The 25,748-nt window shown below is 54.4% G+C and overlaps 3 protein-coding genes across 9 annotated transcripts in view; 2 read left to right on the forward strand and 1 right to left on the reverse strand.

Moving 5' to 3' along the window:
• On the forward strand, positions 1 to 9,701 carry CHRNB1 (cholinergic receptor nicotinic beta 1 subunit). 2 transcript variants are annotated; one of them, XM_027130885.1, is made up of 11 exons: positions 1 to 180; positions 266 to 405; positions 991 to 1,035; positions 1,591 to 1,700; positions 1,805 to 1,913; positions 2,279 to 2,426; positions 2,899 to 3,108; positions 5,981 to 6,204; positions 6,698 to 6,879; positions 7,228 to 7,375; positions 7,680 to 9,701. In XM_027130885.1, exons 1-11 carry the CDS (start codon positions 117 to 119, stop codon positions 7,818 to 7,820), a joined length of 1,521 nt encoding a protein of 506 aa, XP_026986686.1. In that variant the 5' UTR covers positions 1 to 116; the 3' UTR covers positions 7,821 to 9,701. The 2 variants fall into 2 exon arrangements, with proteins under 2 accessions (XP_026986686.1, XP_026986687.1); XM_027130886.1 differs by lacking the exon at positions 2,899 to 3,108.
• The window catches only part of ZBTB4 (zinc finger and BTB domain containing 4), a 17,008-nt gene continuing 556 nt past the window's right edge, over positions 9,297 to 25,748 (reverse strand). Inside the window, exons 1-5 of one of the 6 annotated variants that reach the window (XM_027130874.1) lie at positions 24,276 to 24,395; positions 17,291 to 17,385; positions 16,004 to 16,073; positions 14,512 to 15,557; positions 9,297 to 13,848 (exon numbers count right to left, since the gene is read on the reverse strand). In XM_027130874.1, the coding sequence (XP_026986675.1) occupies positions 11,913 to 13,848; positions 14,512 to 15,548 (2,973 nt within the window). In that variant the 5' untranslated portion in view covers positions 15,549 to 15,557; positions 16,004 to 16,073; positions 17,291 to 17,385; positions 24,276 to 24,395 and the 3' untranslated portion in view covers positions 9,297 to 11,912. The other 5 variants (XM_027130875.1, XM_027130878.1, XM_027130873.1 and 2 more) reach the window with 5 other exon arrangements.
• Positions 25,531 to 25,748, forward strand: part of SLC35G6 (solute carrier family 35 member G6) — a 2,847-nt gene continuing 2,629 nt past the window's right edge. The window contains exon 1 of the mRNA XM_027130724.1: positions 25,531 to 25,599. Coding sequence (XP_026986525.1) covers positions 25,531 to 25,599 — 69 coding nt within the window. The remainder of the gene's footprint in view (positions 25,600 to 25,748) is intronic.

Genomic DNA, 25,748 nt, shown 5'->3' on the forward strand with positions numbered 1-25,748 from the left:
GGCTGGCGGCTGCCCCCCAATAACAGGTGCACATTCCTGGGCGCCTCGTCACTTCCCCTGCGCTGGCTGTCCTGGTGGCTCACCCAAGCGGACTCACTGAGCGACGCGGGCGGGCTATGACCCCAGGGGCGCTGCTGCTGCTGCTGCTGCTGGGGGCGTTGGGGGCGCCATTCGCCCCGGGTAAGTCTGGGCCTCAAAGGGGCAGTGACAGGGCCAGAGGTCGTGGCCGGGCATCAGGGCTTCACTCAGTTCTCTCCTCCTCCAGGCGCCCGCGGCTCGGAGGCGGAGGGCCGACTCCGCGAGAAACTTTTCTCGGGCTATGATAGCTCGGTGAGGCCGGCGCGGGAGGTGGGAGACCGCGTCGGGGTCAGCATTGGTCTCAGCCTAGCGCAATTAATCAGCCTGGTGAGGGCGCACGCGGGGAGTTGAGGTCTGGCCCACTAGCCGGCTGTGGGGCGTGGCTTTAGGCAGGGCGGGACCCAGGGACCACTGTGGGTGGGGTCCGGGGCGAGGCCAGGCTGGGTGACTGACGGGCCGTTAGTAGAGAGTGGGTCGAAATCGGACCAATGGACAAGCTGTGGGCGTGGCTGCTGGACGGGCCAGGATGGGGCCGGGCAGGATGATGAATGGGCCTGTGGGCAGATCTCAAAGTGGAGCTGGGGCCGATGGACAGGCCGGAGAGCGGACCTTGGGGCGGGGTCATAGGCTGGGGCGGACCTTGGTGCCGGACAGGGTCAATAAACAACAGCGGGCAGAGATTCACTCCGGCCGGGGCCGGGACTGGTAGATGAACTGGCTGGCTGTACGGCCAGCAGGAAGTTTACGAGATAGAGGCGGAGCTTAAGCCAACGCAGTTTATAGGAGGTGGGGCTTGAACCCTAGAGGGTGCGACTCAGAAAAAGAGGGGAGTTTCCAGGGAGAGTTTACCCACCGAGCCCCTCATTTCTCTACACTGACATCATATCTACCCTTTAAACTTTTCCCTTCTAGAACGAGAAGGATGAGGAGATGAGCACAAAGGTCTACTTAGACCTGGTACGGAGACCCCCGCAGGGTGGGAAAGGGCGGGCGTCCCGCTGCCTTTACAATTTCCTCGAATGTCCCGCCCAGTAAAGTTTTTTTTTTTTTTTTTTTTTTTTTTTTTGCATCACGGCCTCAGAAAACACATTTATAACTGAAACAGAAGCTTCAGGAAACAATACCTATCTTTACTATGGGAGCTGCATTCCATGCATTTTTCATTCTAAATTTTTTTTTTTTAACACTGGTTTGGGGCCACTCATTTGATTCCGGACCTATGAAAAGGGTCGTTAACTGCAGTTTGAAAACCACTGTTTTAGAGGCTAGCGTGCAACTCCCTCGTTTTTACAGAAAGAAGAAATTGGGGCCCGATGAGAGAGAAGGGGAAATTAGTTGATAGGGTCCCAAAGAGTGCAGGTGGAGTCTTAAACAGAGCCCCGGCCTCCAGAACCACAGACCATGCCTGCGCGGCTCTCCTCCCTTGCATTCCCTGCCCGGACTTCCTTCGCACATCCCAAGACTCCATCCAGCCTCCAGCCCCAGACGGCCCCTCAGACTCTGCTTCCCTAGGAGTGGACTGACTACAGGCTGAGCTGGGACCCTGAGGAGCACGAGGGCATCGATTCACTCCGCATCACTGCCGAATCCGTGTGGCTACCAGACGTGGTGCTCCTAAACAAGTAAGGATGTTCCCAGAGTCTGGGAGGTGGGGCAGGGCCTCTGGAGGGGCGCGGCCTCCGGAGGGAGGGGCCTGATCCCAGATAAGAAAATTCTTTCCCTGCAGCAACGACGGAAATTTTGATGTTGCTCTGGACATCAGCGTCGTGGTGTCCTCTGACGGCTCCGTGCGCTGGCAGCCCCCGGGCATCTATCGCAGCAGCTGCAGCATCCAGGTGTCCGGGCCCCACCCGGAAAGCTCAAGGCGCTCCTAGAGACCCTCACTCAGATATCCCTCCTCCATTATCCCCATGACCCTCACGTCTCTCTTACTCTTCTGGTTTTCCGTTGAGTTTCATCTTCTCTGTCCACTTTCATTGACTTTCAGTCTTCCTCAGTGACCGCCCCCCTCCATTGTCCATGACCTCCCCGCATAACCTTCTTATTCCTCTGTGACTCCACTTCTCTGTGATCTTCCCCTGGTGGTCCCTATCTCCCTAGTGCCCCATAGCCTCTGACCCCTGTCTGCCCTGTGACCTCCCCAACTCCCCCAGCCCTGACCAGCTCTCTGGCAGCTCTAGTGATTCTCCACTCCATCCAGGTCACCTACTTCCCCTTTGACTGGCAGAACTGCACCATGGTGTTCAGTTCCTATAGCTATGACAGCTCAGAAGTCAGTCTGCAGACCGGCTTGGGTCCCGATGGGCAGGAGCGGCAGGAAGTGCACATTCATGAAGGCAACTTTATTGGTGAGTGGGCTTGGCTCCCATGTCCATGGGCTTTACGATTTCCAGTTTCTAACAGGCTGATAAATATACTCCCTCAGTGAGTCCCTGTGAGTTCAGCAAGATAGGTGTAACTGTCTATATTTTGTGGTTATGGAAATTGAGACTTGCTCAAATTTATTAGAGATGGGCTGTCCAGCCCAGGGACCATATCTAGCCCCTTATTACATCAGTCCCCCCTGCTCTAGGATGTGGCCGAGAAAGCCATATCTGGGAATTCCCTGGCGGTCCAGTGGTTAGGACTCCACACTTTCACTGCTGAGGGCCCGGGTTCAATCCCTCGTTGGGGAACTAAGATCCCACAAGCAACGTGGTGGCGCAGTGAGGCAAAAAAAAGAAAGAAAGAAAAAGAAAAGAAAGCCGTATATCTGGCACCAACAAAGACAGGTTCCACATGTGTGTCACCTTCTCTTCTCCCCCCCCTCCGCCACCCAAGAGAATGGTCAATGGGAGATTATTCACAAGCCTTCTCGGCTAATCCAGCCTCCAGTGGATCCTAGGGGAGGCGGGGAAAGGCGGCGTGAAGCAGTCACCTTCTACCTCATCATTCGCCGGAAGCCTCTCTTTTACCTGGTCAACGTCATTGCCCCATGCATCCTCATCACTCTTCTGGCCATCTTCGTCTTCTACCTGCCACCAGATGCAGGTAAGAGGGGAAGGGGCCCAGCACTCCTTCTTACCAATAGCTCAGGTTCTTGCTCTTCACCCATAATACAGGGAAGGTTTTCCTGCCAACTCAAGCCTTCATGAACTGTGCTTCAGCAATCTCACCCAGGTTTTCCTTTCAGGAAGAGCCTTTGCCTCTGCATCCAGATTTCCCCTCCAACCTCAAGCTCTACCTCCCCTCTGCTGCTCACTTCTCTACACCCAGTAACTTCTGAACTCTTCCCTTCAGAATCCTAGGATCTCATCCTTGGAACTGCCACTCCTCTGACCAACAAACTCCCAGGCTTAGCTAACGCTTCCCTTCCCTTTCCGCATTCCTGGCATCCTCCCTCCCCCACTTGTCAAATGCCGCCTACTAGTCCCTTAACCTCCTATGTCCCTTGGAAATAATAGCCAACATTTCTCTAGGAGACAGCACAATATGCTAACAGAGTAACCTTGGGCAAATTCCTTAATCTCTTAGTGTCCTGATCTGGAAATAGAACAGTCGTTGTCCCTCCCACATAGGACTATTTTGAGGATTAACTGAGTTAATAGAACTATGCCTGGTACTCTGTAAGCTTTGTGTAAGTGTAGGTATAGTCTTTTCTAATTTGGAGCACTTGCTATAAGATAATACAAATAATGTGTTACATATATTAACTCAGTTCTAATCTTCACAACTCTGTGAGGTAAGTACTGAATTGTCTTCCCGTTTCACAGAGGCTAAGTGACTTTAAGTCATTCACCTGACATTACACAGAGAGAGGCAGTGTTGCTATTCCAACCCTGCTTAGTACTAGTCTGATCCAGAGACTGATATCCTAAACTCTCATATTCAAAGATGCTTTACTGGGAGTTCTCTGGTAGGCTAGTGGTTAGGATTCTGGGCTTTCACTGCTGTGGCCTGAAAAACAAAACAAAACAAACAAAAAGCACACGCTTTCCTTCTCTCTGTAATCAAGCCCTCTTTCAGTCTAGGGAAGGAGAGTGATGCATCTCTAGAACACACTTCCACATGTAACTTCTCCTTCTTCCTGGAGCAAGGCAAATCTTGGAACCCAATATTACAGGACTAAAGTAGAACAGACCATAATAGTTATTTATTTCAATGCCTTCCATGAAGTTTGCAGCGCCTGTTGTATGCCACAGTAATAACCAGCCACCTGGTATATTCTTACATACTTGGTTTCATTTTTAGATCCTTCGATTTGCTATATAGTTCCTGCTACAGGGGTTGGTCCATTCATTCATTTAACAATACTTGTTGAACATCTGTAATGTGCAAGGCACTGGGAATACATCAGTGAATAAAACAGACAAAAATCCCTGCTCTCATGGAGTTTATATTCTAGTGGGGGAGACAGTCAGTAAACATAATAAACCCATTGGATAGTATATATATATTTTTTATTAATTAATTAATTAATTAATTTAGGCTGCGTTTGGCCTTTGTTGCTGCGCGGGGCTTTCTCTAGTTGTGGTGAACGGGCTACTTTCGTTGCAGTGCACGGGCTTCTAATTGCGGTGGCTCCTCTTGTTGTGGAACACGGAATCTAGGCGCGTGGGCTTCAGTAGTTGTGGCACGCGGGCTCTAGAGCACAAGCTCAGTAGTTGTGGCGCACGGGCTTAGTTGCTCCGCGGTATGTGGGATCTTCCCGGACCAGGGCTCGAACCCGCATCCCCTGCATTGGCAGGCGGATTCCTAACCACTGTGCCACCAGGGAAGTCCTAGATAGTATATTAGGAGAGGTCAATTCCTAAGAAGGAAAAATAGGAAAAGGGTTTGGGGAGGATGAGAATGGGGGTAGGGGTTGCAATTTATTTATTTATTTAAACAATTTTATTGAAATATAGTTGATTTACAATGTTGTGTTTCATTTCTGCTGTACAGCAAAGTGACTCATTTACAGATATATATATTTTTTCATATTCTTTTCCGCTATGGTTTATCACAGGGGTTGCAATTTAAAAATAGGATGGTCAGTGAATGCCTCACTAAAAAGGGAATGTTTGATCAATATTTGAACAAAGACTTGAAGGAAGTGAGAGAATGACCCTGGTAGATATCTGGGGGAAGAAATTACCAGGAGGAGTTAACAGTGAATGCAAAGGCTCTGAGGTGGGCATGTGCCTTGCATATTCAAGAAATAGCCAACGTAACTGAATGAAGTAAGCAAGAGAGAAAACAGTATGAGATGTAGTCAGAGAGCTAATGGGAAGGCCTTGTAGACTTCAGTAAGGACTTTTATGCTAAAGGCGATGGGAAGCCACTGGAGTGATATGATCTGATTTACATTTTAAGGGGATCAATCCGGCTGCTCTGTTGAGAACAGTCAGCAGGGGGGCAAAGGATGAAGCAAAGAGGAGGCCTTTATAATAACTCAGATCTGAGGTAATGGTGGCTGGTACCAGGATGGTAGTGGTAAATGTGATAAGTCATCAGTTTCAGGATATATTTTGAAGATAGAGCCAATAGGGTTTGGTATGGATTGGATATGGGATGAGAGAGAGGAGAGCTGAGAATGACTCAAAGGGATTTGGCCTGAGCCACAGGAAAGGTCGAGTTGTCATTTATGAACTGAGGCAGACTATGTGGGGAGTCGGTGGTGAGGGAATTAAGTTTTGGACATGTTAAGTTCGAGATGTCTAGTGGACACCCAAATGGAGAGGTTAAGTAGGTAGGTGGATACAAATGTGGAATTTAGGGGAATCAGTCCAGGTTGGAGGTATAATTGTAGGAGTTATTTGCATGCAGTTGGCCCTTCCAAAAGCCTGTCCTTGAGTGGGCTGGAAACACGGTCACTGATTATGCCAGGGAGATTGCTTTCTGGCAAAGCCTAATCCTTCCGCCTTCCCCTCTGTCCCCCAAGGAGAGAAGATGGGGCTCTCGATCTTTGCCCTGCTGACCCTTACTGTGTTCCTGCTGCTGCTGGCAGACAAAGTGCCTGAGACCTCCCTGTCTGTCCCCATCATTATCAAATACCTCATGTTTACCATGGTCCTCGTCACCTTCTCAGTCATCCTTAGCGTCGTAGTCCTCAACCTGCACCATCGCTCACCCCACACCCACCAAATGCCCCTGTGGGTCCGTCAGGTAAGAAGATCTCCTTTCCAACCTGTGTTAACTCTCAATCCTAGTATTTGGCTTTTTGTCCAGGTATCGCTCCTCCCTCCCACCGACTTCAACCTTCCCTTTCACAGACCTGAGGGAGAACTACAACTCCTGGTAGAGTGTCAAAGTGCCAAGGTCTTTGGGTGTTGAAATGTTGCCCAATTAATTTTATCCTCCCATCATTAACATTGCGTAGATCCCAGACTCTTTTCATCAATACTGCCCATCGTGGGTCCCAAGGAAGCATTCTAAGGGTTAGGTACTATCAGGGTGGAAGCCCTCAGAACTTTTCTTTCCGGTCAGGATGCCTCCTAACCCACTTAAGAACTCTTGGGCTGTGTAGTTGCATTTCATCTGTGGGACGCATGCACGCATGCGCAGGAATGGGCACGTGCCGTGGGGGTGGTTGGCGGCTTCCCTTCTGGTCTGAGAGCATAAGAGCCCCCTCCAATACGCCTCTTCTTCTACTCTGCAGATCTTTATCCACAAACTCCCTCCGTATCTGGGTCTGAAGAGACCCAAACCTGAGAGAGACCAGATACCGGAGCCACCTCCTATACCTCTCAGGGATTCTCCAGGAAGTGGCTGGGGTCGGGGAACAGATGAATATTTCATCCGCAAGCCACCAAATGATTTTCTCTTCCCCAAACCCAACAGGTAGTATCTACTCCCCATCGCCCACGTGGAAGGGAGAGGGAGAACTACACTTCCCAGGAGACTGTGCGGAGGCAGGCGTCCTAAGCTCCCGGAGGATGTCGTGGTTGAGCATCATGGGACTTGTAGTATCCCTTCTGTTGCCCACTTTGCGGGGAGGTGGGAACTAAAGGGAATAGGAGGAATTGCGGAAGGCTAGAGAGGTCGCCGCTGTCGGAGAGAACCTGAAGTGCTCTCTCACGTTTTGAAACCTGGATGGGCGTTGGAGGAGGGAGTTGGGGCGGGGCCTAGAGCACCCGCGCAGGCCGTCTTTGCGCCCCGGTCGTGGCCAAACAGACTCGCCTCTTCCAGGTTCCAGCCTGAACTGTCTGCCCCGGACCTGCGGCGATTTACCGATGGTCCCAACCGGGCTGTGGGCCTGCCTCCCGAGCTACGGGAGGTCGTTTCCTCAATCAGCTACATCGCTCAACAGCTGCAGGAACAGGAGGACCACGACGCGGTGAGTCCGAAGAGGGTGGGCCGAGGCAAGGCCTGGGAGGCCTTGGCTCCACCCACAAACTTAGGCTCCGCCCCCAGCACTCGATTTTATTTCTGATTGGAAGTTTGCCTCACTTGGTCCCGCCCCCTGGTTTCCGACTTGTTCTTTACTCACCTCCGTCGCCCGCAGTTTCGCTCTCTGCTATTCTGCGGGCCCGCCCTTGACTCAAAGCCGTGGTAGGAGGATCTGGGTGCGGTACAGGGCCTTGGGGCCGCCTTCCCTGGGGGTCTGGAGCTCAGGAACATTTTCCTCTTCCTACCCCCAGCTGAAGGAGGACTGGCAGTTTGTGGCCATGGTGGTGGACCGCCTCTTCCTGTGGACCTTCATCATCTTCACGAGCGTCGGGACCCTCGTCATCTTTCTGGACGCCACGTACCACTTGCCCCCTCCCGACCCCTTTCCTTGAGGACGAGAGGGCCGAGACCGAGGTTCTCGGCCAGTTGAATTGAGAGTTTGGTAGTACTCTCAAGTCCCATCCCTTTCTGCATCTTAACTCCTTCACTAGGAGTCCAATCCTCTCATCATTTCGTTTCTAGGGAGGAAGCCCAAGTGGGATTGGGCAGATGGGGGCCTTGGGCCCACCTGAAATGCACTATCCGATTATTTACTCTTTGGCTTCTTGAAGAAGCTCCATTGGATATTCACATCTAGGTTGGCAATGAATGGAACAAAGAACAAGAACTAGATTGTAAGCCTTCTGAGGGCAGGAACTATGTCTGTTCACTGTAATATCCCCAGCACCTAGCACAGATCCTAACCTATACAGCCAGTACCTCTGGTTGAATGAATAGGGAAATTTTTTTTCTGTAAGGAAGTACACTAAGTAATAGTGTTTATGTTTGCATGTTGGGACTAGTGGTCGTTTTTTCTTTGTTTTTACCTTTCTGTAGTTTATTGTATTTTGTAATATGTATTATCTTTAGGATAAAAAAAAGGTTATTTCTAAAAGGATGCATTTGTAATGAGGATAAAAAAAGCACACTGCAAAAACCTTAAGTTCCAGCTTTGGTGCTCAAACTTTGGACAAGCTACTAAACTGCCCTGTGCCTCAGTTTCCCCATCTGTAAAATGAAGCTAATAATAATATCTGCTCCCTAGTCTGAGGATCATATGAGAAGATGAGAACAAAAGCATTATACAGTATACATCAGAGGTTACAAACTGGTGTGTTTCGTTTGGCCCATGTTGTTGGCCAGCAGAATTTAAAATTTGAATTGGTTTGCTACTTTTAAAATGTGGATATTTCACAGAGAAATTTGGATTTCTGGCTTCTCTTGAAACTTTTTAAGAACTACAGTAGCACCAGGTCTGATTCCCCTGTTGGCAGCAACCTGCTAGAGCTGATTAGTGGCTGCCCACTCTGGTCAAGGTATTTGTATCAGAATTCCTCCAAGGCCCCACCCACCTAACCACTCATTTTACTTGCCCATGCCTGCATAACACTAGACAAAATACAGGGGAGGGGAGGAGGGACAGGGAGTTGAAGCCCGTGGGAGGCCAGGAGTGGAACAAGAAAGGGTGTTGGTGTCTCTTATGGCCATCACACACTTTGTGCCTGTTTCCTTTCAGTTTGGAGAAAGGGCTTCATCTGGGAGATGAAGATCTTGTGCCCAGCAGGCTCTGTGAACTGGACTGCGTTAATGTTTCTGCCTGGAGGTCAGAGCAAAGTCAGCTTTAGCCTAGTGGCTGCAGCAATTACAGTGAAGTACCTAGGGCCAACAGGCTCTCACGCCTACTCAATTGCTGGAAGTTTGTGTCCTAAGAGGGAGAATAGGGCTACAACTTGTAGGGATCCCTGTGGGACAAGGTTAGCATGTCCCTGTCCAGCCAGACCCACCAGCCACGCCAATAATTGCACCTGGCATCCCACTGCGGAGCACAGTTCGTTTGTCTTGTTGGTTTATTGGCCTAGAGAGTTGGACACACACACAAATGCGGAGATAAATATTGGTCAGTTTCTCTAAATCTGGGTCCTCACTACGTATAGAGCTAGAGTCTGTAGAATTCTAAATCTTGCGTGCTGTGGCACAGAACCAGTGGCCTTCCCACTCCACCATCACCCTTCTTCCCAGGGAACATGGGGAAAGAGGGCACAAACTGACAAGACTTAATAATTTTCAAAAGACAAAATTGCAAAATCCCAAATTTCCAACATGTGAAATTCACAATATTCAAGTTCCCCAACTCCGATACATGTATTTTAATCGCCATTTCGCCACAATCTCCTTTGTTGCCCAGAACCACCAAATTCTGGAAACTATTTTCCTAAATCATATTTTCAAAAAAATAAATGTCTACATTCTCAGTTCTCCCAAAATGTCCATGGTTTTAGAATTTTGACCTGTTCTGAAATTCAAATTCCCTGGTCCATCCTCAACCCCTTCCATCTCTGTGCCTTTTTGCCTCAGAGGAGTGCAGGTTAAGGATATAGGGGGACTGTTATCGCATCTGCCCCCTGCCTCCAAGGCCTTCCTCAGTCTCTCTTGTGGTTCCGCTGTGTATATATATATATATATATATATATATATATATATTTTATATATATAATTTGTGTGTAGATATATATGTATTCTTTATTATGTACTTTTATTCGCAGTTTTTCTAAAGTGCCAGAAACAAGATTTGTGGGGATTTTTTTTGTGATTTTTTTTTTTTTTGCATTTTTCCCCGTTTTAAACTTTTCTCCCCCTTAAAAATTGGAACTCGGTATGGTACATTCAGTAGGAAACTCTTCACTCGGACTGTGGCCAAGACCAAGAAAAGTGCAAAGAGACAGAGGAGGAGTGAAGGAGCGACACTCCTCCGTGGTTAACATTCAGGGAGCCTGTCGAAAACCTCCCCTTTCCGTATGCTGGGAGGGCGAGAAGAGGCAGGAGGTTGGTCCTGCCCCTCCCCCCAAACCCCCTCCCTCCAAAAGCCATGATCTTGCCCTTTCAGCATCAGTTGAGAGGGCAGCCATCTTGGCCCCAAAAAACAGTAGCTGAGAAAAAGGCTGCCATTTTGATGACAACTTTTCCCCTTTTTAAACTGCACTCCTCTAATTCCCATTTTTCAAATTTGCTCCCCCAAACTGGCTCTCCCCTCGTGAGCTGTTTTTTTTTTTTCTGGGGGGGGGGAGGTGGGTGGATGGAAAATGTTCATCCAATCACAGAGTGGGGAGGCCCAGTTATCAAAGAGAATTAGGAGCAAACATTTCTTCAACTCCCCCACTGGAAGGAAACATAGGGACCCCTGACCAGGGTTAACTAGTGCAAATTAGGGATTAGGGACTTATAAGGTCCCTGTACCCCATCCCTAGGCTGGGATCTTTGGGCGTGGGGAACTGAGTCAAAGATGGGGTGTAAGGTGCTATTTTGCAGGGAAAGTTGGTGGGGATACCCCAAAGCCCACCAAGGGAGTAGGATGGTTCACCAAAAACCATCTGGAGTGATTGGTGAGGGAAGTGATACTGGGGGAAAAAAGGAGGTTAAGGTAAGGATGGGAGGTCATGTGCAAATCTTGGGCTTACCCACCCATCCAACCCCCATCCATTTTTCTGGCTATTTGGTCTAGTCTGGGAGAAACCATCGGGAAAAAAAACAGGGAGAAAGTAGATTCCCTTCCCCATCCCATATAGAGCTCCTCCCTCCCGGCCCCCAAATCTGGTTTAGCCCAGAAGAGGCCATATGTAGAGGCAGGAAGAGGTGCAATCTACCTACTTCTTTTGCCTTGGAAGAGTCTGGGGCTCACGAGATTTGAGGGTCAAAGTAGGGCTGAGATTGGTGCTGCCCTGGGCTGGGAAAGTACTCAGCCATGGAACAGATAGGTAGCCCTCCCCCTAGCACCTCCTTGACCTGGATGGGAGAGGCCATCTCCAGAGTCTAGGAGTATAAGGAGGAATATGGAAGATCCAAAGGCATGGAAGCCAAGGAAGGGATGGCATCTTAATGTGAAGGAAATGGGCACAGAAACCCACCGTCGGGGAGAATGGAATCCAAAGCCATACTCCCAGGTGAGTAAGTGTCAGGTATCACAATGGTCTGGTCCAGGCCCTGGGCCACAAAGGATGGAATGTGCTGGGAAGCATCTGGGCAAGGGCTTAGAGAAAGCTTCAGAACGAGGGGGGAACATTAGGTGAGAGAGATGGTTTCCCCCTAGGTTTACGAATCAGGGGGGCAGGTTAGACATTCAGAGCTGGTGGGGGCTATGAGTAGAGATTCATTTAAGTATATTGCTCAGTTGCCCCAAGGGCTGGAGAAGGGATGGGAGCTGGCCCTGCCCCTCACGGAGGCCATTCCCTGGAGGAGAACTGAGAGGGGAACCACCAAAGATCCCTTCCCAGGTGGTGGGAAAACTACAATCTCACACAAAGCAGCCTGACCCCTGAGCTCCAGAGGCCCCCAAGTCCCTGCACAAGAGTGTGGAGGGGCTCCCAAGGGGCAGGGAGGCCAGGGAGCTGGTAGTGGCGGGGGTTCAGGGAGGGTGGCATCTAGTGAAAGGGGGGATCTGGGCCCAGAGCTCACCCCACATCTCCCTTCTGGGTTCTTTCAACCCCTGCCCTTTCCCCTTCTCCCTTAGGGGGGACTGGTGGAGGGAGAGTTGGGGGCGGTGGAGTTGGAGGGGTAGGGGGTGCTGCTTGAGGGTTGACTGCGTAGCCAAAGACCCCTGGTAGGAAGGGAAGGGCCCCCCCACCCTTCTCATCAGGTAGGACCATGTTAAGAGCAACTGGGAGAGCGGCCAAGTTGCTGAAGTTGTAAGGGTAGGCGGCAAGAAGCTGGGGCCCATAGACGAGTGGGTAGGGCTCAGGGTAGAAGGTGACTTTGGCAGCCCCCATCCCCTCCATCCGGTCCCCCCGCCCAGCCCCCACTGGCCCCTCACTCCCAGCTTTTCCCCTGCCACTGCCAGATTCCCGGCCGCTCCCGATCAGAGCCAGTGGAAATTCCTGCACAGGTGGGTATGCATAGGTACCCCCTCCTGCCACCACTGAGGGCTCCTCCCCCCCTGAGATGACAGGGTCCTGGAGCGAGGCGGTTTTGGAAGCTTCCTCAGCAGCAGCGCTCCCGCCACCCGCCTCCCCGCTGGATGAGGAGACTTGCATCTCTTGGGGAGCCTCCTCCTTGACGTCCCCGGCTCGGGTGCCAACGCAGCCCTTGGAGTAGGCAATGACAGGCGTGGGGGTACCCCCGGGCCGCTCGGCAGCATGCCTCTGCCCGTGGCGGCTCAGGGCGGCTGCCGTCTTGCACACCTTGGCGCAGTGAGGGCAGGCGAAGCGGGTGGAAGGCTTCCGTCCAGCCCGAGAGTTGTGGGAGCCCCCGCCGTGGGCCTCCTGGTGCTTGCGCAGCTTCCTCAGGGTGGCAAATGTCTGGGCACAGTCCCCGCAGCGGTGCCTCCGCTCGCCACGGGCACGCCCTGCGGGGCCCTCGGCCGCCGGGGTCTCCTCCCAGCTCCTCCGTTCCAGCTTCTGTCTCCAGCGAGGCGGCCGGCGGCCTCTGGGCATCCCGCCGCCCCCGCTGCTGCCCGGGCCTGCGGCTCCAGCCTTGCGCTTGGGCTTGTACGAGTAGTAGGGCCTCCAGAGCTGGTCCTCCCCGCCAGCCTTCGACTCCTCCTCGTCCTCCTCATCCTCCTCGTCCTCCTCCTCGTCCTCCTCTTCATCCTCCTCGTCGCTCTCCTCCATCTCCTCTCCGCTCAGCTCCCCGGGACGCAGGTCAGTTTCTGAGATGCGGCGCTTGACAATAGCCTCCTCACCGATTCGTACAGTGATCTGACACAGTGGAGGTGGAGCCTGCAGCTGAGAGGGACCCCGGCCAGGCCCTGCAGGGGGACCCCCGCCCCCGCCAAGCCCACCAGCTGGCTTGGCCGTGTAGGTCAGAGTCCTTGTGGCCCGTGGGTTCCGGCCCTTGGCCTCCTCCGTGGCTGTGGCTGGGCTGCCGGCTGGGGCTGGGCTGGCTGGGGCAGCTGCAGGCACAGGGGGAGGAGGTGGGTACTCACGTTTTTTGGGGGGCCGTGGCGGAGCAGTGTAAGTGATGACTGAGGCAGCTTGGGCCCCCCCTGTGCTGGCCGGCCCACTCCCTGCTCCACCACTGGTGCTACCCCCGTGTACAATGACAGAGGGAGCTGGGTGGGCAAAAGTGATGACAGACGGTGGGGGGCCAGGCTCTGGGGCAGGTGGGGGTCCGGGTGGTGGGCTGGCCGGCATTGCCGCAGGGGCCGGAGTGTTGAGGCTCGGAGAAAGGGGGGCCTCGGGGGCTCCCTGGCTGTAGGTCTTGTAGGGCCGCTTGGCCGCCCGCATGGGGAGCAGGCGGTACAGCTTGAGGGTATTGAGCTTGGGCTTATAGCCTCCATTGGGCGTCTTCTCACTGGCTAGGAGGCCCGGGCTAATGCCATGGAAGGCTCGCTGGTGGGTCTTCAGGTTATAGTAGGTGACAAAGGTCTCCCAGCAGAAGATGCACTGGTACCTGGGCCAGGACGGCATGGAACAGGGCAGGGCCAGAGCCAGTTGAGTCAGGGGCCGTGAAGCTACGGCCTCAGCTTCCCACGTCCTCTCCTGCCTCCACTCAGACCTTGAACTGCCCCAGCCATTTGCTCACCCTCCTTAAAGGCTGCTTTTCTCACCCTGCCAGCCTCAGAAAGGACACCAGTCCCAGTACAGTGCCCCCCACTGGCTGTGAGATGCCAGGCCTCAGCTGTTCCGTCTGTGAACTGGGAATAATCACACACCTTGCCTACCTCCCAAAGCCTTCTTCTGAAGCTCACATGACAGAAGGGGGAAATGTCTTATGAACAGGGGTGCATTACAGCTGTTGCTGGACATGCCTGAGCTCCCTAGTCCTGTCCCATGAAGCAACTTTCTCTTCCTCGGTCTCTTCCACATCACCAAGCCAGGACGTGACACCTGGAGGTGCTAATAAACATCAGCGGAAGGAAACGGGGCTGAAGGGAGGCAGAAGGGTGAGTGATGGAAAGCAGGTGAGCAGGGGCTAGTGGGTGAGCAGGCGTCTCAGGATGAGTTTCTAGGCCCCATGCTCTGCCCATTCTCTCCCTTGTCCCTGTGATCCCTGAGTGGACAAGGTCCTGTGTGACCCCTCCCCCCACCATCCCTGGCCGTGCAGGCCACTCACCTGCGTTCCCCGGTGTGCCACACCTCGTGCTTGGTACGGTACTCAGCCAGGGCGAACACCTTCTCACAGTAGCGGCAGGGGTACTTCCTCCGCCACGAGTGTACATTGCTGTGCCGCTTCAGGCTGGACAGGGTCACGTAGGAACGCTCACAGGCCGCGCACACGTACAGCACGTGGCCGCCCACCACCTTCACCACGTGCTCGGGACCACCTCGGAAGCCCACTGGTGGGGGCAGGGCTGAGGCGTCCACTCCTGAAGGGCCACTGGAGCCAGAGCCCCCGGCTCCCAGCCCTGCAGACCCCCGAGTGCTGGCCCCCCTACGACACTGTGCCTCATGGGTCTGCAGCCGCTTGGGATGGATGAAGCTTTTCCCACATCGGGGGCAGGGGAGGGGCCGCCGGGGCAGGGGAGGCTGTGAGTCAGGGGCCTGGGCCTCAGCCCTGTCACCCTCCCACTCCCCGGCTGGCCTAGGCCCAGGCCCGAAGTTGTCTTCTTCAGGCTGCGAGGTGGCCGTGGGGGCTGGGGCAGGAGGTGCCCAGGCATCACCTCCCTCCCCCAGGCCCTGCAGGCGGGAGATGCCCAGACGCCGCCCCAGAGCGCCGATCTCTGCCACGGCTGCCCCGTCCCCTCCACCACCAGGTAGTGCCAGCCGGGCACTGTAGATGAAATTGAGGACATCAGAGAAGGCAGCTGCTGGGACACCTGGCAGCTCCAGGACCCGGGGTGGGGATGAAGCGGGAGGTGAGGGTGGAGGGGGAGAGGAGGAGGAAGAGGAGGAGGAGGAAGAAGCTGTGGTGGAGGCAGGGTTGGGGGCAGAGCCCCCAGTAATTGGTGGGAGGGGCAGTGGGGCTGAAGCGAGCAGGGCCTCTCTGAAGAAGGGACTAGAAGCAGCCAGGACGCTGCGGTGAGCAGGGAACTTGGTGTCTCCGGCTATGAGGGTGACGTCACAGAAGAGGCCACGGAGCCGCTGCTCATTGAGCTGGCGCAGGACGGCGGGGGCATGGGACGGGTCTGTCACCTCTGCTGGGGGGGGCATGGCGCCAGCCTAGATGGAGGAGAAGAGGCCAGGGGAGGATCTCAGAGGCTGGGCAGAGGGCGGGGGCCTCTAAAATCAGAGGTGAGCTGGGAGGGGGTTGGGGGCTGTTGGCCAGAGACGGGTGGAAGGCTGACTGACTTCTGGTCACGGAAGTGAGGGGTTAACCTTAGCCACCCCACGTCCGGCCAGCATCCAACGCCCGTGTGTCAAACGTCGGGGGCTGGTAGAGGCCAGGAATACCTCAGGTCTTGATGAAGGTCAGGGGTCAAGACTTCCAAGCCACAGACTAGCGAGGTAAGCAATGGACACCTCTCTCCCACTGGGAGGGGGAGGGAGGCCCCACAGCCTCTGCTGACCATTTCTCAGGACTCCCCGGCCTGGACAACACGGCTGCTCTGCTGGCCTGCTGCCTCAGGCCCAGCCTCCCGCGGGGCAGACCTCTCGCACCACCTCACCTGAGAGCACAGCCAACATGGAGCAGAGCGGGGGTGGCTCAGCGAGTCCCTTCTGCCGGGCCTCTTCCCTCTGTGGGGAAACAGAAACCCCGTCCTCAATAAGGGAACCGGACGGGAGGGGACCCAGGAGGTGGGGGGTGGCGCAGTGTGCAGGGCCAACGAGGCCCAGGCTGCTCTGCAGACCCTGACCCTCCTGGGAGCCCGAGAGGTTATTTGCTGAGCTGCCTCCAGTTGGACCTAGGAGTTCACACAAATTATTGCAAAGCCTTGTGCTGCTGGCCCCCAGAAGTACAGGAACAAGATAATTTGCATATTCCCAATTTGCCTCAAAACAGTCCAGGAGCATAGTTCAATCCCGTAGGTCCAGGGAAGCCTGCTGGATCACTCTCAAGTCCCTTTGGCCCAACCTTCGGGGCTCAAAGGAAATCAAAGATTTGCATGTTGTCGTTCACTATAATAGTCTCATTTACATATCAAGATAGATTTGTTTGAGCTTTTTCATTGGACCAAGCTGCTAGATATTCAAATTAGGAGAGGACCTCTTGACATTAAATCTTAGAGGGGGTTTCTGGCCTAGGTGCCAGGTGACCACTGAAGACCACGAACTCTTGCACACGTGCCAGCTTGCTCCAATCTCTGAAGGGCACGAAAAGGCCACCAGACCGGAAGTGAGGAAGCTTGGGTCCCACTCCTTATTCTGACAGCTGGTGGCTTTAGGACTTTGGCTTAAAAAGGGGAGGGTGGGGAATGCAACCCCTATCTCACTCTTGCTGGGAGGCTCATCCAAAAGGAATAGCAGGCAGCCCAAATGTGAGCTGTGGTGGCCACTGCCCAGAAAGCACCTCACAGCCTCGGCTTCGGGGGCTAATTTTTCAGTCGAAGATATCAGTTCCAGAGCCATAAAGTAACTTAGCCAAAGACACACAGAGCTGGTCATAACAGGTGGGGCCTGTTCACAGACCCAGGCCTCTTGACCTGAGAGCAGAGCTCTCGGCCCCTCTCATGAACCCTCCATGAAGCCTGGGAGCCCTCCCCTTGCGCACGCCCTGGGTCACACAAGACCTCCGAGGTGTCCTGCGTCAGGAGTTCCTCATACAATTCCCACCCCCCCCAGAAAACGCTCTCTTCCCATTTATTACTCATACTATCTGGACTAAGTTGCCTGCCCTCCACAGCCCATTTCATGTTCCCGAAAGACTGCTCTGAGCCCTCTCCTGGAGGACGAGGAGGGTGGTAAACAGGGGTGATATTCAAAAGTTCTAACAGCCCCGACTGCCAGGCACACACCTAGGTCAAATGCCTCTCCATCAGCTGAGTTGCTGGATTGCGGGTGGGTCAGGAATCCAGGGGAAGGGGCCCCGTTCGCGGTTTGGTGTTCAGTTCTGTTTGTAAAATGGGGAAAGAGAGCAAGGCCTCCCACTCCCTTCTGTGACAGCCACCAGCCAACAGGGACCCCCAAGAGTTGATGCTTTTACTTGCATTACCCCATTTGTTCCTCATCACTACCCTAAAAGGTAGCAGTTAGCTTCTTGACTTTAAAGTGACAGGCTGAGGCTCGGAGATGCTAGGTCGCTGCCCAAGGATATATGACCAGTTAGTAGCAGGGCTGGGATCTGATCCCAGGAAGTTCGGCTCAAAAGCCTGCGTTCTTGATTATATCACATCAGGATGAAGGACATGTTTACAGCTGGGATACTGTGATATAACAAGAAATAAAGTTGACCCTTGAACAACATAGGTTTGAACTGCACAGGTCCACTTACACGTGGATTTTTTTCAATGGTAAATATGACAGCACTGCACGATCCGAGGTTGGTTGAATCCGAGGATGCGGAACCTTGTATACGGAGGCCCGATTGTAAGGCTATACTTGGATTTTCCACTGCGTGGACGGTCTGCGCCCCTAACCCGCACACTGTTCGAGGGTCAACTGTAATATATTTGGTTTTTGTCCCCATTGCTGACACAGAGCTCCTAAAACTCTTGTAATTTCCCAAGTAACAGGGGTGCTAGGAGAATCTTCTTCTAACATTTGGTCTTTGAGCCCAGTTCTTGACATTAAGCTCCTAAACTCCTTGGAATTTCCTGGGTGATAGGAGAGTCTCTTGTTCTAATGAGGCGGCTCTTGGTGGGATCCCGGATGCGGGCTGGTCACCAGAAAGACAGAGCCATGATTAGAAGTTTGGAACTTTCAGCCCCAGTCCCCCACTGCCTCTGGGGAGAGAAGAGGGCCTGGAGACTCAGGTAATAATCGATCATGCCTGTGTGATGAGGCCTCCATAAAAGTCCCTGAAATATGGGGTTCAGAGAGCTTCTGGTTGCTAAACACATCCCCATGGCGAGAGGGTAGTGCACCCCAACTTTGTGAAGACAGAAGTTCCTGTCCTCGGACCCTTCCGGACCTCGCCCTCCGTACCTCTTCATTTGGCTATTATCATATCCTTTATTATATAATAAACCAGTAAATGTAAGTATTTCCCTCAGTTCTGTAAGCCATCCTAGCAAATTATCAAGTCTGAGGACGGGGTCATGAGAAAGCCGGATGTCTTGATGGTCAGTCAGAAGTACGGGAGGTCTGGGGAATTCCCTGGTGGTCCAGTCGTTAGGACTCTGTGCTGCCACTGCAGGGGTCACGGGTTCAATCCCTGGTCGGGGAACTAAGATCCCACAGGCCACACGGCACGGCCAAAAAACTAAATAAAATAAAATAAAACTAAAAGTTTTAAAACAAAAAAAACTACAGGAGGTCTGGGCTTGCAAACTGGTATCTGAAGTGGGGGCAGTCTTGTGGGAATGAGCCCTTAACCTCTGGGATCTGATGCTATCTCCAGGCAGACAGTATCGGAATTGAACTGAATTGTAGGACACCCAGCTAGTGTCAGAGAACTGGTCAGTGTGGGGAGAAAAACCCACACATTTCGTGTCAGAAGTGTCATGAGTTGAGTGTACAGGAAAACAGTTATGTTTTTCTTTCAACAGCACCCACTAGGGCCGCCACCAGCCCATCTAGGATCTTCGTGGAAATTAGAGGAAGGGGAAAAAAATAGAGGAAAAGGCCACGCACAGCAAAGCTTGATTCTGGCCCCCACTCACCCCCTTGGCCAGGCCTGCCCACCTGCACAGCCATATGGGCTTGGGGCCTACTGAGGCATGGCTGTGTGCTGACTGCCAAGATATTTGGACAAGGCCTATCAAGGCTTTTTAGAACCACAGAGGTCCAAGGCTGGCCTGGCCCTTGGAGATCATTTAGAACCATCATCATCATGGTACTTGGAGCTGCCATTGATGAGAAAAATATTATGTGCCAAATCCAGTGCTAAGCATTTTATCTGCATTATCTCAACACTCAAAAGGACCACAGTGAGGCAGGGGCTAGTGTCAAACCCATTTTACAGATGAGGAAACTGAGGCTTTAAATACTCTAGACACCTCACTTGCAGGTAGAGAGAACGTAGTGACAGGGTGATTTGCCCCTGGTCTCACTGCTAACCAAGCTGGGTTTGGACCCTGCTCTCCTGAGTTCAACTGCCCCACCAGAGGCCACTGCCCTGCAAGGGTTTATGGGAGGTGGAGAAGACACTAGTTATGGGACCCTGGGCAAGTTACTTAACCTCTCTGTATGTCAGTTTCCTTGTCAATGAGGTGGGGATAATGAGAAGCGCCCACTACATAGGGTTGTAAAGAATAAACGAGCTGATGACTGGCAGTACGTAGAAGAGTGCCTGCCATGCAGCAAATGCTCAGGAAGTGCTAGCTCTAATTATCATCTTGGAACTCAGTCCCGGAAAATGGTGGGGGGAAGTGGTGAAGAAAAAGGGGCAGAAATCAGGCTTCAGGGTAGGTTTGATGGCTCTGTGGTTTTTAGTTTGTTTTTACCATTTCTCTACTCTTAACTGGCTGTGTGATCTTAGAGGTGTTGACTGAGGTGCAGATCTGAGGGCTGCCACCAGATACACTCCACCTCTTGCTGTTCCCTCTGCCTGGAATGTTCTTTCCTCAGGTAGCCTCATGCCTTGCTGCCCCACCTCCTTTAAGCCTTGACTCAAAAGTCACCTTCCCCCAAGGCCCTCCCTGGCCGCCCCGTACCTCCCCAAACTCCCTATCCCTCTCCCCTACTTTATTTTCCTCCTTGGCATTTAGTAAGACATACTGTTCATTCATCGCTAGACTGCAAGCTCCAGGGGAGGGAGAGATTTTTCTCTGCTTTGTTCACTGCTACCTCCAGTGCTTAGAACAGTGCCTGATACATAGTGGGAGATCAAAAACATTTGGGGTAAATGAATGAACCTGCTTTCTTCAAGTCGTCCTGGAGTGTGTCCACTTTCAGGAAGGACGCCATCCTCAGTCCTGGCCTGACTTGGCCAGGAGCTGGGGGTGGCGAGCGTAACTTGACCACTTCCAGGGTGCTCACGCTTTGCCTGATTTATCTCCAGGGCTTTACAGGCGTTGCCTCATTTAATGGTTTCCTCAGCCACCCAAAGTTGGCATTTATTTTATCCCAATTTTACAGATGAGGAAACTGAAGCTCACAGAGGGATATACCTTGCTCAAGGTCACACAGCTTGTGAGCAGCAGAGTCAAAATTCAAATCCAGGCCTGTGTGAACCCAGATGCAGGGTCCTTCCCTCTGCCACACTGCCGGGGCCAGCGGGCTACCGAAATCACCACGCGAGGTCTCACGTGCTAAGTGATAACTGTGTCATATCTGACTCCACCCTTTCCCTCACTCTCCACATCCAGCAGCCACTGAGTCTGGTCAAATATGCAACCCAGTTTTTTTTGTTTTTTGTTTTCTTTTTTGGCCATGCTGTGCGGCTTAGGGGATTTTAGTTTCCTGACCAGGGATCGAACCTGGGCCCTCAGCAGTGAGAGTGTGGAGTCCTAACCACTAGACTGCCAGGGAATTCCCTGTGGCCCAGCTTGGGAATGGCTCTGGAAACCTTCCCTCTAACCTGCCTCTGGCCCCCAAACTAGCTCAGGGCCTTGTTAACACTCATGGTCCAAGGCCATGGCCTCCCAGCTCGTCCCCTGCTTCTGGTCTTAGCTTCCACCATCCAGCCTTCCTCTCACTGAGGATCAACGGCCCCAAAGCAGCTCAGGTGGCATCGCTCCTGGGCTCAGAAACCTTCTCGGGCCTCCACTCCGGAATAAAGCTCAAATTCCTCAGCTGAGCATTCGAGTCTAATTCCCATCTTCCTCTCTATTCTTGCGTTGCATGAGTCTCCCCTTAAGCACACGCTGTGCTCTCCATCCCCAGCAGTCCCACACCTCCATGCCCTCGCCCATGCTGGTTCTCCTGCTAGAAATACAACCTTCCCCCCAGCCTCTTCCCCAAATCCCTCCAAAATGTTAAGATCTACCTCAAATGCCATCTTCCTCTTGGCCCTCCCTGACCCTCAGGACAAGAACAATCTCTCCTTTGCCTGGTTCATCAACGTTTTGTGCTCCTGTGGCCAGTATCCAGCAGTGGATGCTAGGTTCTCCCTCCCAGGCTGAGACTTCCTAAGTCACTGTTTAAACACACCAGTCTTCTGAAATGGACTGGTGCAGGTGTTAAGTTCTGCAGAAATTGGGCAGAAGTGCGTGTGTGTTTGGCGGGGGTGGTGCACAGAGAGGCCCACAGAAAGCTTCAAAAGGGCAGTAGAGGACACATATAAAGAGCACATGATCTGGAATCAGACTGGCTGGGTTCAAATCCAGCTTTACTTCTTACTAGCTAAGTGGCTTTGGGCAAATTACCTCCCTGGGCCTCGGCTGGCTCATTTGAAAAAGGGAGGTACTTAGAACTCCTACTTCCACGCGGCGCTGGGAGGACTAAATGAGTGACCATACGTAAAAGCACTGAGGACAGTGCCTGGTGCACAGTGTTAAATAAGTGTTTACTGTTGTTATTAACCAAGCCCCAGGAAGGGGCTCAGTGCTGGCAGAGGGCTGACAGTGGCTGGCACAGGCATAGTCCCCAGACTGTAGCTACTTTCCAGGTATGTTTTCCATGTGCTACCTACCTACAGCCCTGTTGGAAGACGGACAGGGCAGGTGATTAGCCCCATTTTAAAGATGAGGAACTGAGGCTCACTTAGGGAAGGTGCCAGCGAGGAAGGGGTAGGGCCCGAACTCCTCAGTTCTAGTCTAGGCCTCCTTGCCCTCCACCAGGCCGTGGTGCACCTGTTGTGCAGGCCTGACATAGCCAGCACGCCCCCACGCAGTGGGGGGGGCCTGGCCGTAGTGCCCTCCCTGCCCCCATGCACATGCACCCTCCCCGCCAGGCCAGGGGCAGACCACAGTGATATGTACACTTGGAACACACACACACACACACACACACACACACACACACACCCCTACAGAAGGGCCTGGGCCCCAAAGGTGAGGAAAACCTGTTCTGAGGAATCTGCCTAGTGAGCAAATTCCATTCCCAGACCCTTCCACGGTCGCAGGAGGGGCCCAGTGTGCATCACAGAAGAGACAGAATAGCAGAGATCCCTGCAAGGGGGCAGAGAGAGGGTTGAAGCAGGAGGAGACTGAAAACTTCATGTTTCTTTTTTCCATTTCAGTGACAAGAGTCACACCCGGCCTTTACATAAACATGGCCAAGGAGCTGCTCTGTCCAAGTTGAGTTTCCTCGCAGCCGCCAGGCCTCTCCACCCGGTGACCCTGACGCGCTGGGCGGGCCGGCGAGGGGCTAGCGCACAGACCCTGCACAGACTAGCTGGGTTGCCCGACAACACCCAGGCCTCCCGCCTGCTTCCCTTGCTCTGCCCCATATTTATCTCCCCTCCTTCTTCATAACATATCCCCACAGCAGCCCCACACGGCCACTCCAACACGCAGAGGCAGGCACGCACGCACAGCTCACGGCTGATCTCCAGAGTCCGAGGCCCACACGGCCCTTGTCACGCCATCGCCCTCCCCACAAGTGTTTTCTGACCAGCTTGCTTCCCAGCCCAACAGCACAGATGGGCTCCCACAAACGACGTCACAAAAGAATCCCGTAGGGAATGTCGCAAACACACAACCTTCCCCTCGCTCGGCTGCCCCCCCATCCCATAAACACAACCTGCATGTTCCACCCAGGGCCCCTCACACTGGTGCCAGCCGCCCTAGGGGTACCTGAGACACACCCTGGGGCTTCTCACTTCCTGCACGACCCGCGGGACCTGAGTTCTAGACATGCCTCCCCCCGCGCCCTCCCTCCCCTGTGCCACCTGATCGTCACATGGACCCAAGAACCCATCCAGCGGGCCATCCTCTCCGAGACTGGACCACACCTCAGCGGGGCCGCATGAACGGGACCGGACCCGACACCTTCCCACTCAGACTCAAGGGTACACAACTGCCCTCTCCAGCTGGGCACACAACACCCTGCACTCCGGCGCCCTCCACAGCACTTAGCCCTCGCCAGCTACGCAGAAAACAACAGTTCCCAAATAGTTCATATGTGCAGCGCCAGACACATATGTGCAAGAAAACACACGCCGGTGTAAAACATAAAACCCCACACCTAACAAACTCCGCCGGTACTGTGCCCGGCTTCAAATGCGGACCTGTCACCCAAAGCCACAGGGCCACATCTTGTAATTCTGCCCCACAACACTGGACTCTCTCTGTCTGGCTTTCTGTCCCCATAGCCCGGGAGAGCCCTGCAGGACCCCTGGCTGCCGCACCAGCCAACAGTGGTGACCAGGAGAGGTTTACCTTGCCCCACAACACAGGAGGAGACACACAAGCTCCAGGACTCACAGCCACAACCCTGCCCCGACGGCGCGGCGGCTCCGGGTCGCCTGCTCGCCCTGCGCACCCCGCACACCCCAACTCTAGGGCACTCGGCGGCCCACCCCTCCCCCCACCCCCCTGCCTGGCTCCTACGCCATCGCCCTCCCAGCGGCTTGCAGCGCCGGCCCGGGCTCACACCCGCCCCGCCCCACCCCAACGTGCCCCACAGGGGGAGGGGGACACTGGGCTGCAGAATTAACCCTTCAAGCGGGGAATGAGCGCGGCCCTTTCCACGGCCCCAGGCGATCGCGCCCCCCGGCCGCCGCTGGGTCGGACGCCGTACCCGGGCCCCCTTAGTCGCCCCCCCCCCCAGCGCCGTGCGCGCCTGGAGGCGGGGCCAGATTCAGCCCCCGACCCCTGAGCCCCCAGGTCAACCCCAAAGGGGAGCGGTCGCGGCACGGGACGTGGCCCGGGCCCCCGCGGCACCGGGCAGCGGGGAGGGGGCCCGGCTGTTGGCTCCGGTCCGCCCTGGCCCTGCCCGGTTCGCCCCGGGGCCCACCTGACTGCGATGGCGCCGCGTCCGCCAGGCCCGACTCATCACCGTGGCCGCCACCGGCCGCTCCGGTTTCGCCCGCCTCCAGCTCCGGCTCCGGCTCCGGCCCCGGCCCCCCCAGCGCCCGGCCCCGGCCCGGCCCCGCCGCCGCCGCCGCCGCCGCCGCCGCTGACATCATCGGCTCCCCCCGCCCCGGTCCTACCCCCACCCCCCCCCCCGGAAACAGCCCCCCCCCAGCGCCGCCGCCGCCGCCGCCGCCGCCGCCGAGAGGAGGCTGGCGCAGCGCAGCAGGCACAGACACCAGGCTCCGGGCTCGGGCTCGGGGCGAGCGCGCCCGACGGCCTGCGCCCGGACCGATCCCGGGAAGGGAACGGCGCCACGCAGGGCGGCCGGACGGGTGGGCACCGAGCTAGGCGCGGGCCTGGCTGCAGCAGCAGCGGCGCGGGGCCGCACGACCACCCACTCCCTGGGAAGGGGTTCCCCCCCCCCCGCCCCCTGCACGCTCTTCACTCAGTGGTGCACACCGCCCAGAGCACGCACACCCTCTCCGCAGACACACAACGTGGCAGGCTCACAATCAGGCCCAATGGGACCCGCAGACCCAGGCTTAACACACTCAAAGGGGCAGCCCTGGAGAAACACACACACACACACACACATACACACACACACACACACACACACACACACACACACGCTCCCTCTCCAGAAATGCACAGGGCCCCCCCCGACCCCCCAGGCCGCGAGCTGGGAACGCCCCAGCCCTACAGAACAGGTACACGTAAATGGCTACCAGCGCAGATGAACACGCAGCTTGCTATTTTGTTCCCACCGGCAGAAACATCCACATGTATATACTCTGCGTAAATGCAGAGGACTTGGTGTGGACCTCCTGGGACAGCACCAACACCACCAGGTGGAAGCACACAGAGGAGAAACACATTCCTGAAACTCCAGAGGGACAGTCCCAGAGACTCCTCCCAGGTGTTCAAAAATTCAAAACTCAGGAGAAAGAGGAGCTGGCCCTCAGAGGTCCTTTCCATAAAACCTTTCGGAAATCGGGCAAGACATAAATAAATAAACTAAAAACCGAAGATATCTCATCACAGAGGTAGTTGAAAAGAGGAAAAAAAGAATCAGACAGACTTTGGAGTCACAAAAATGTAAAGCAAGCAGAGTTGGAAACATTGAGAAAATCGGCCCACCCCCACCTCAGGGAGGTTCCAGGGAAGAACTCCGCCACCCCTCCAACCAGCTCACAATGGCTGGAGCTCTGAAGGGCCCAGGGCCCCTGAGCCAGGAGGAGAGGAGGAAGTCCAAGGGAAAGATGGTGAGTGTGGGGCGCAGGGGCGCACAGCCCCCTTCCCTGTAGCTCCTGGCTGCTCCCTTCCCCCTCCTTCTCTAAAACTTCCCAGCTTTCCTAGACACCCACAAGCAAAATTCATAATGGTGTTCCCAGATGTCCCTGGAACCTGTGAC

Source organism: Aethalodelphis obliquidens, unplaced genomic scaffold (assembly GCF_003676395.1).
Source record: "Aethalodelphis obliquidens isolate GAN/ISIS:26980383/991018 unplaced genomic scaffold, ASM367639v1 scaffold38, whole genome shotgun sequence".
NCBI lineage: Eukaryota > Metazoa > Chordata > Mammalia > Artiodactyla > Delphinidae > Aethalodelphis > Aethalodelphis obliquidens.

Excerpts from the sequence above, each read along its gene's own strand:
- CHRNB1 (XM_027130885.1), top strand. The coding sequence starts at position 117 with ATGACCCCAGGGGCGCTGCTGCTGCTGCTGCTGCTGGGGGCGTTGGGG. Across the intron at positions 6,880-7,227 it reads CTCTTCCCCAAACCCAACAG|GTTCCAGCCTGAACTGTCTG; the intron begins GTAGTATCTACT and ends CGCCTCTTCCAG. Across the intron at positions 7,376-7,679 it reads AACAGGAGGACCACGACGCG|CTGAAGGAGGACTGGCAGTT; the intron begins GTGAGTCCGAAG and ends TCCTACCCCCAG.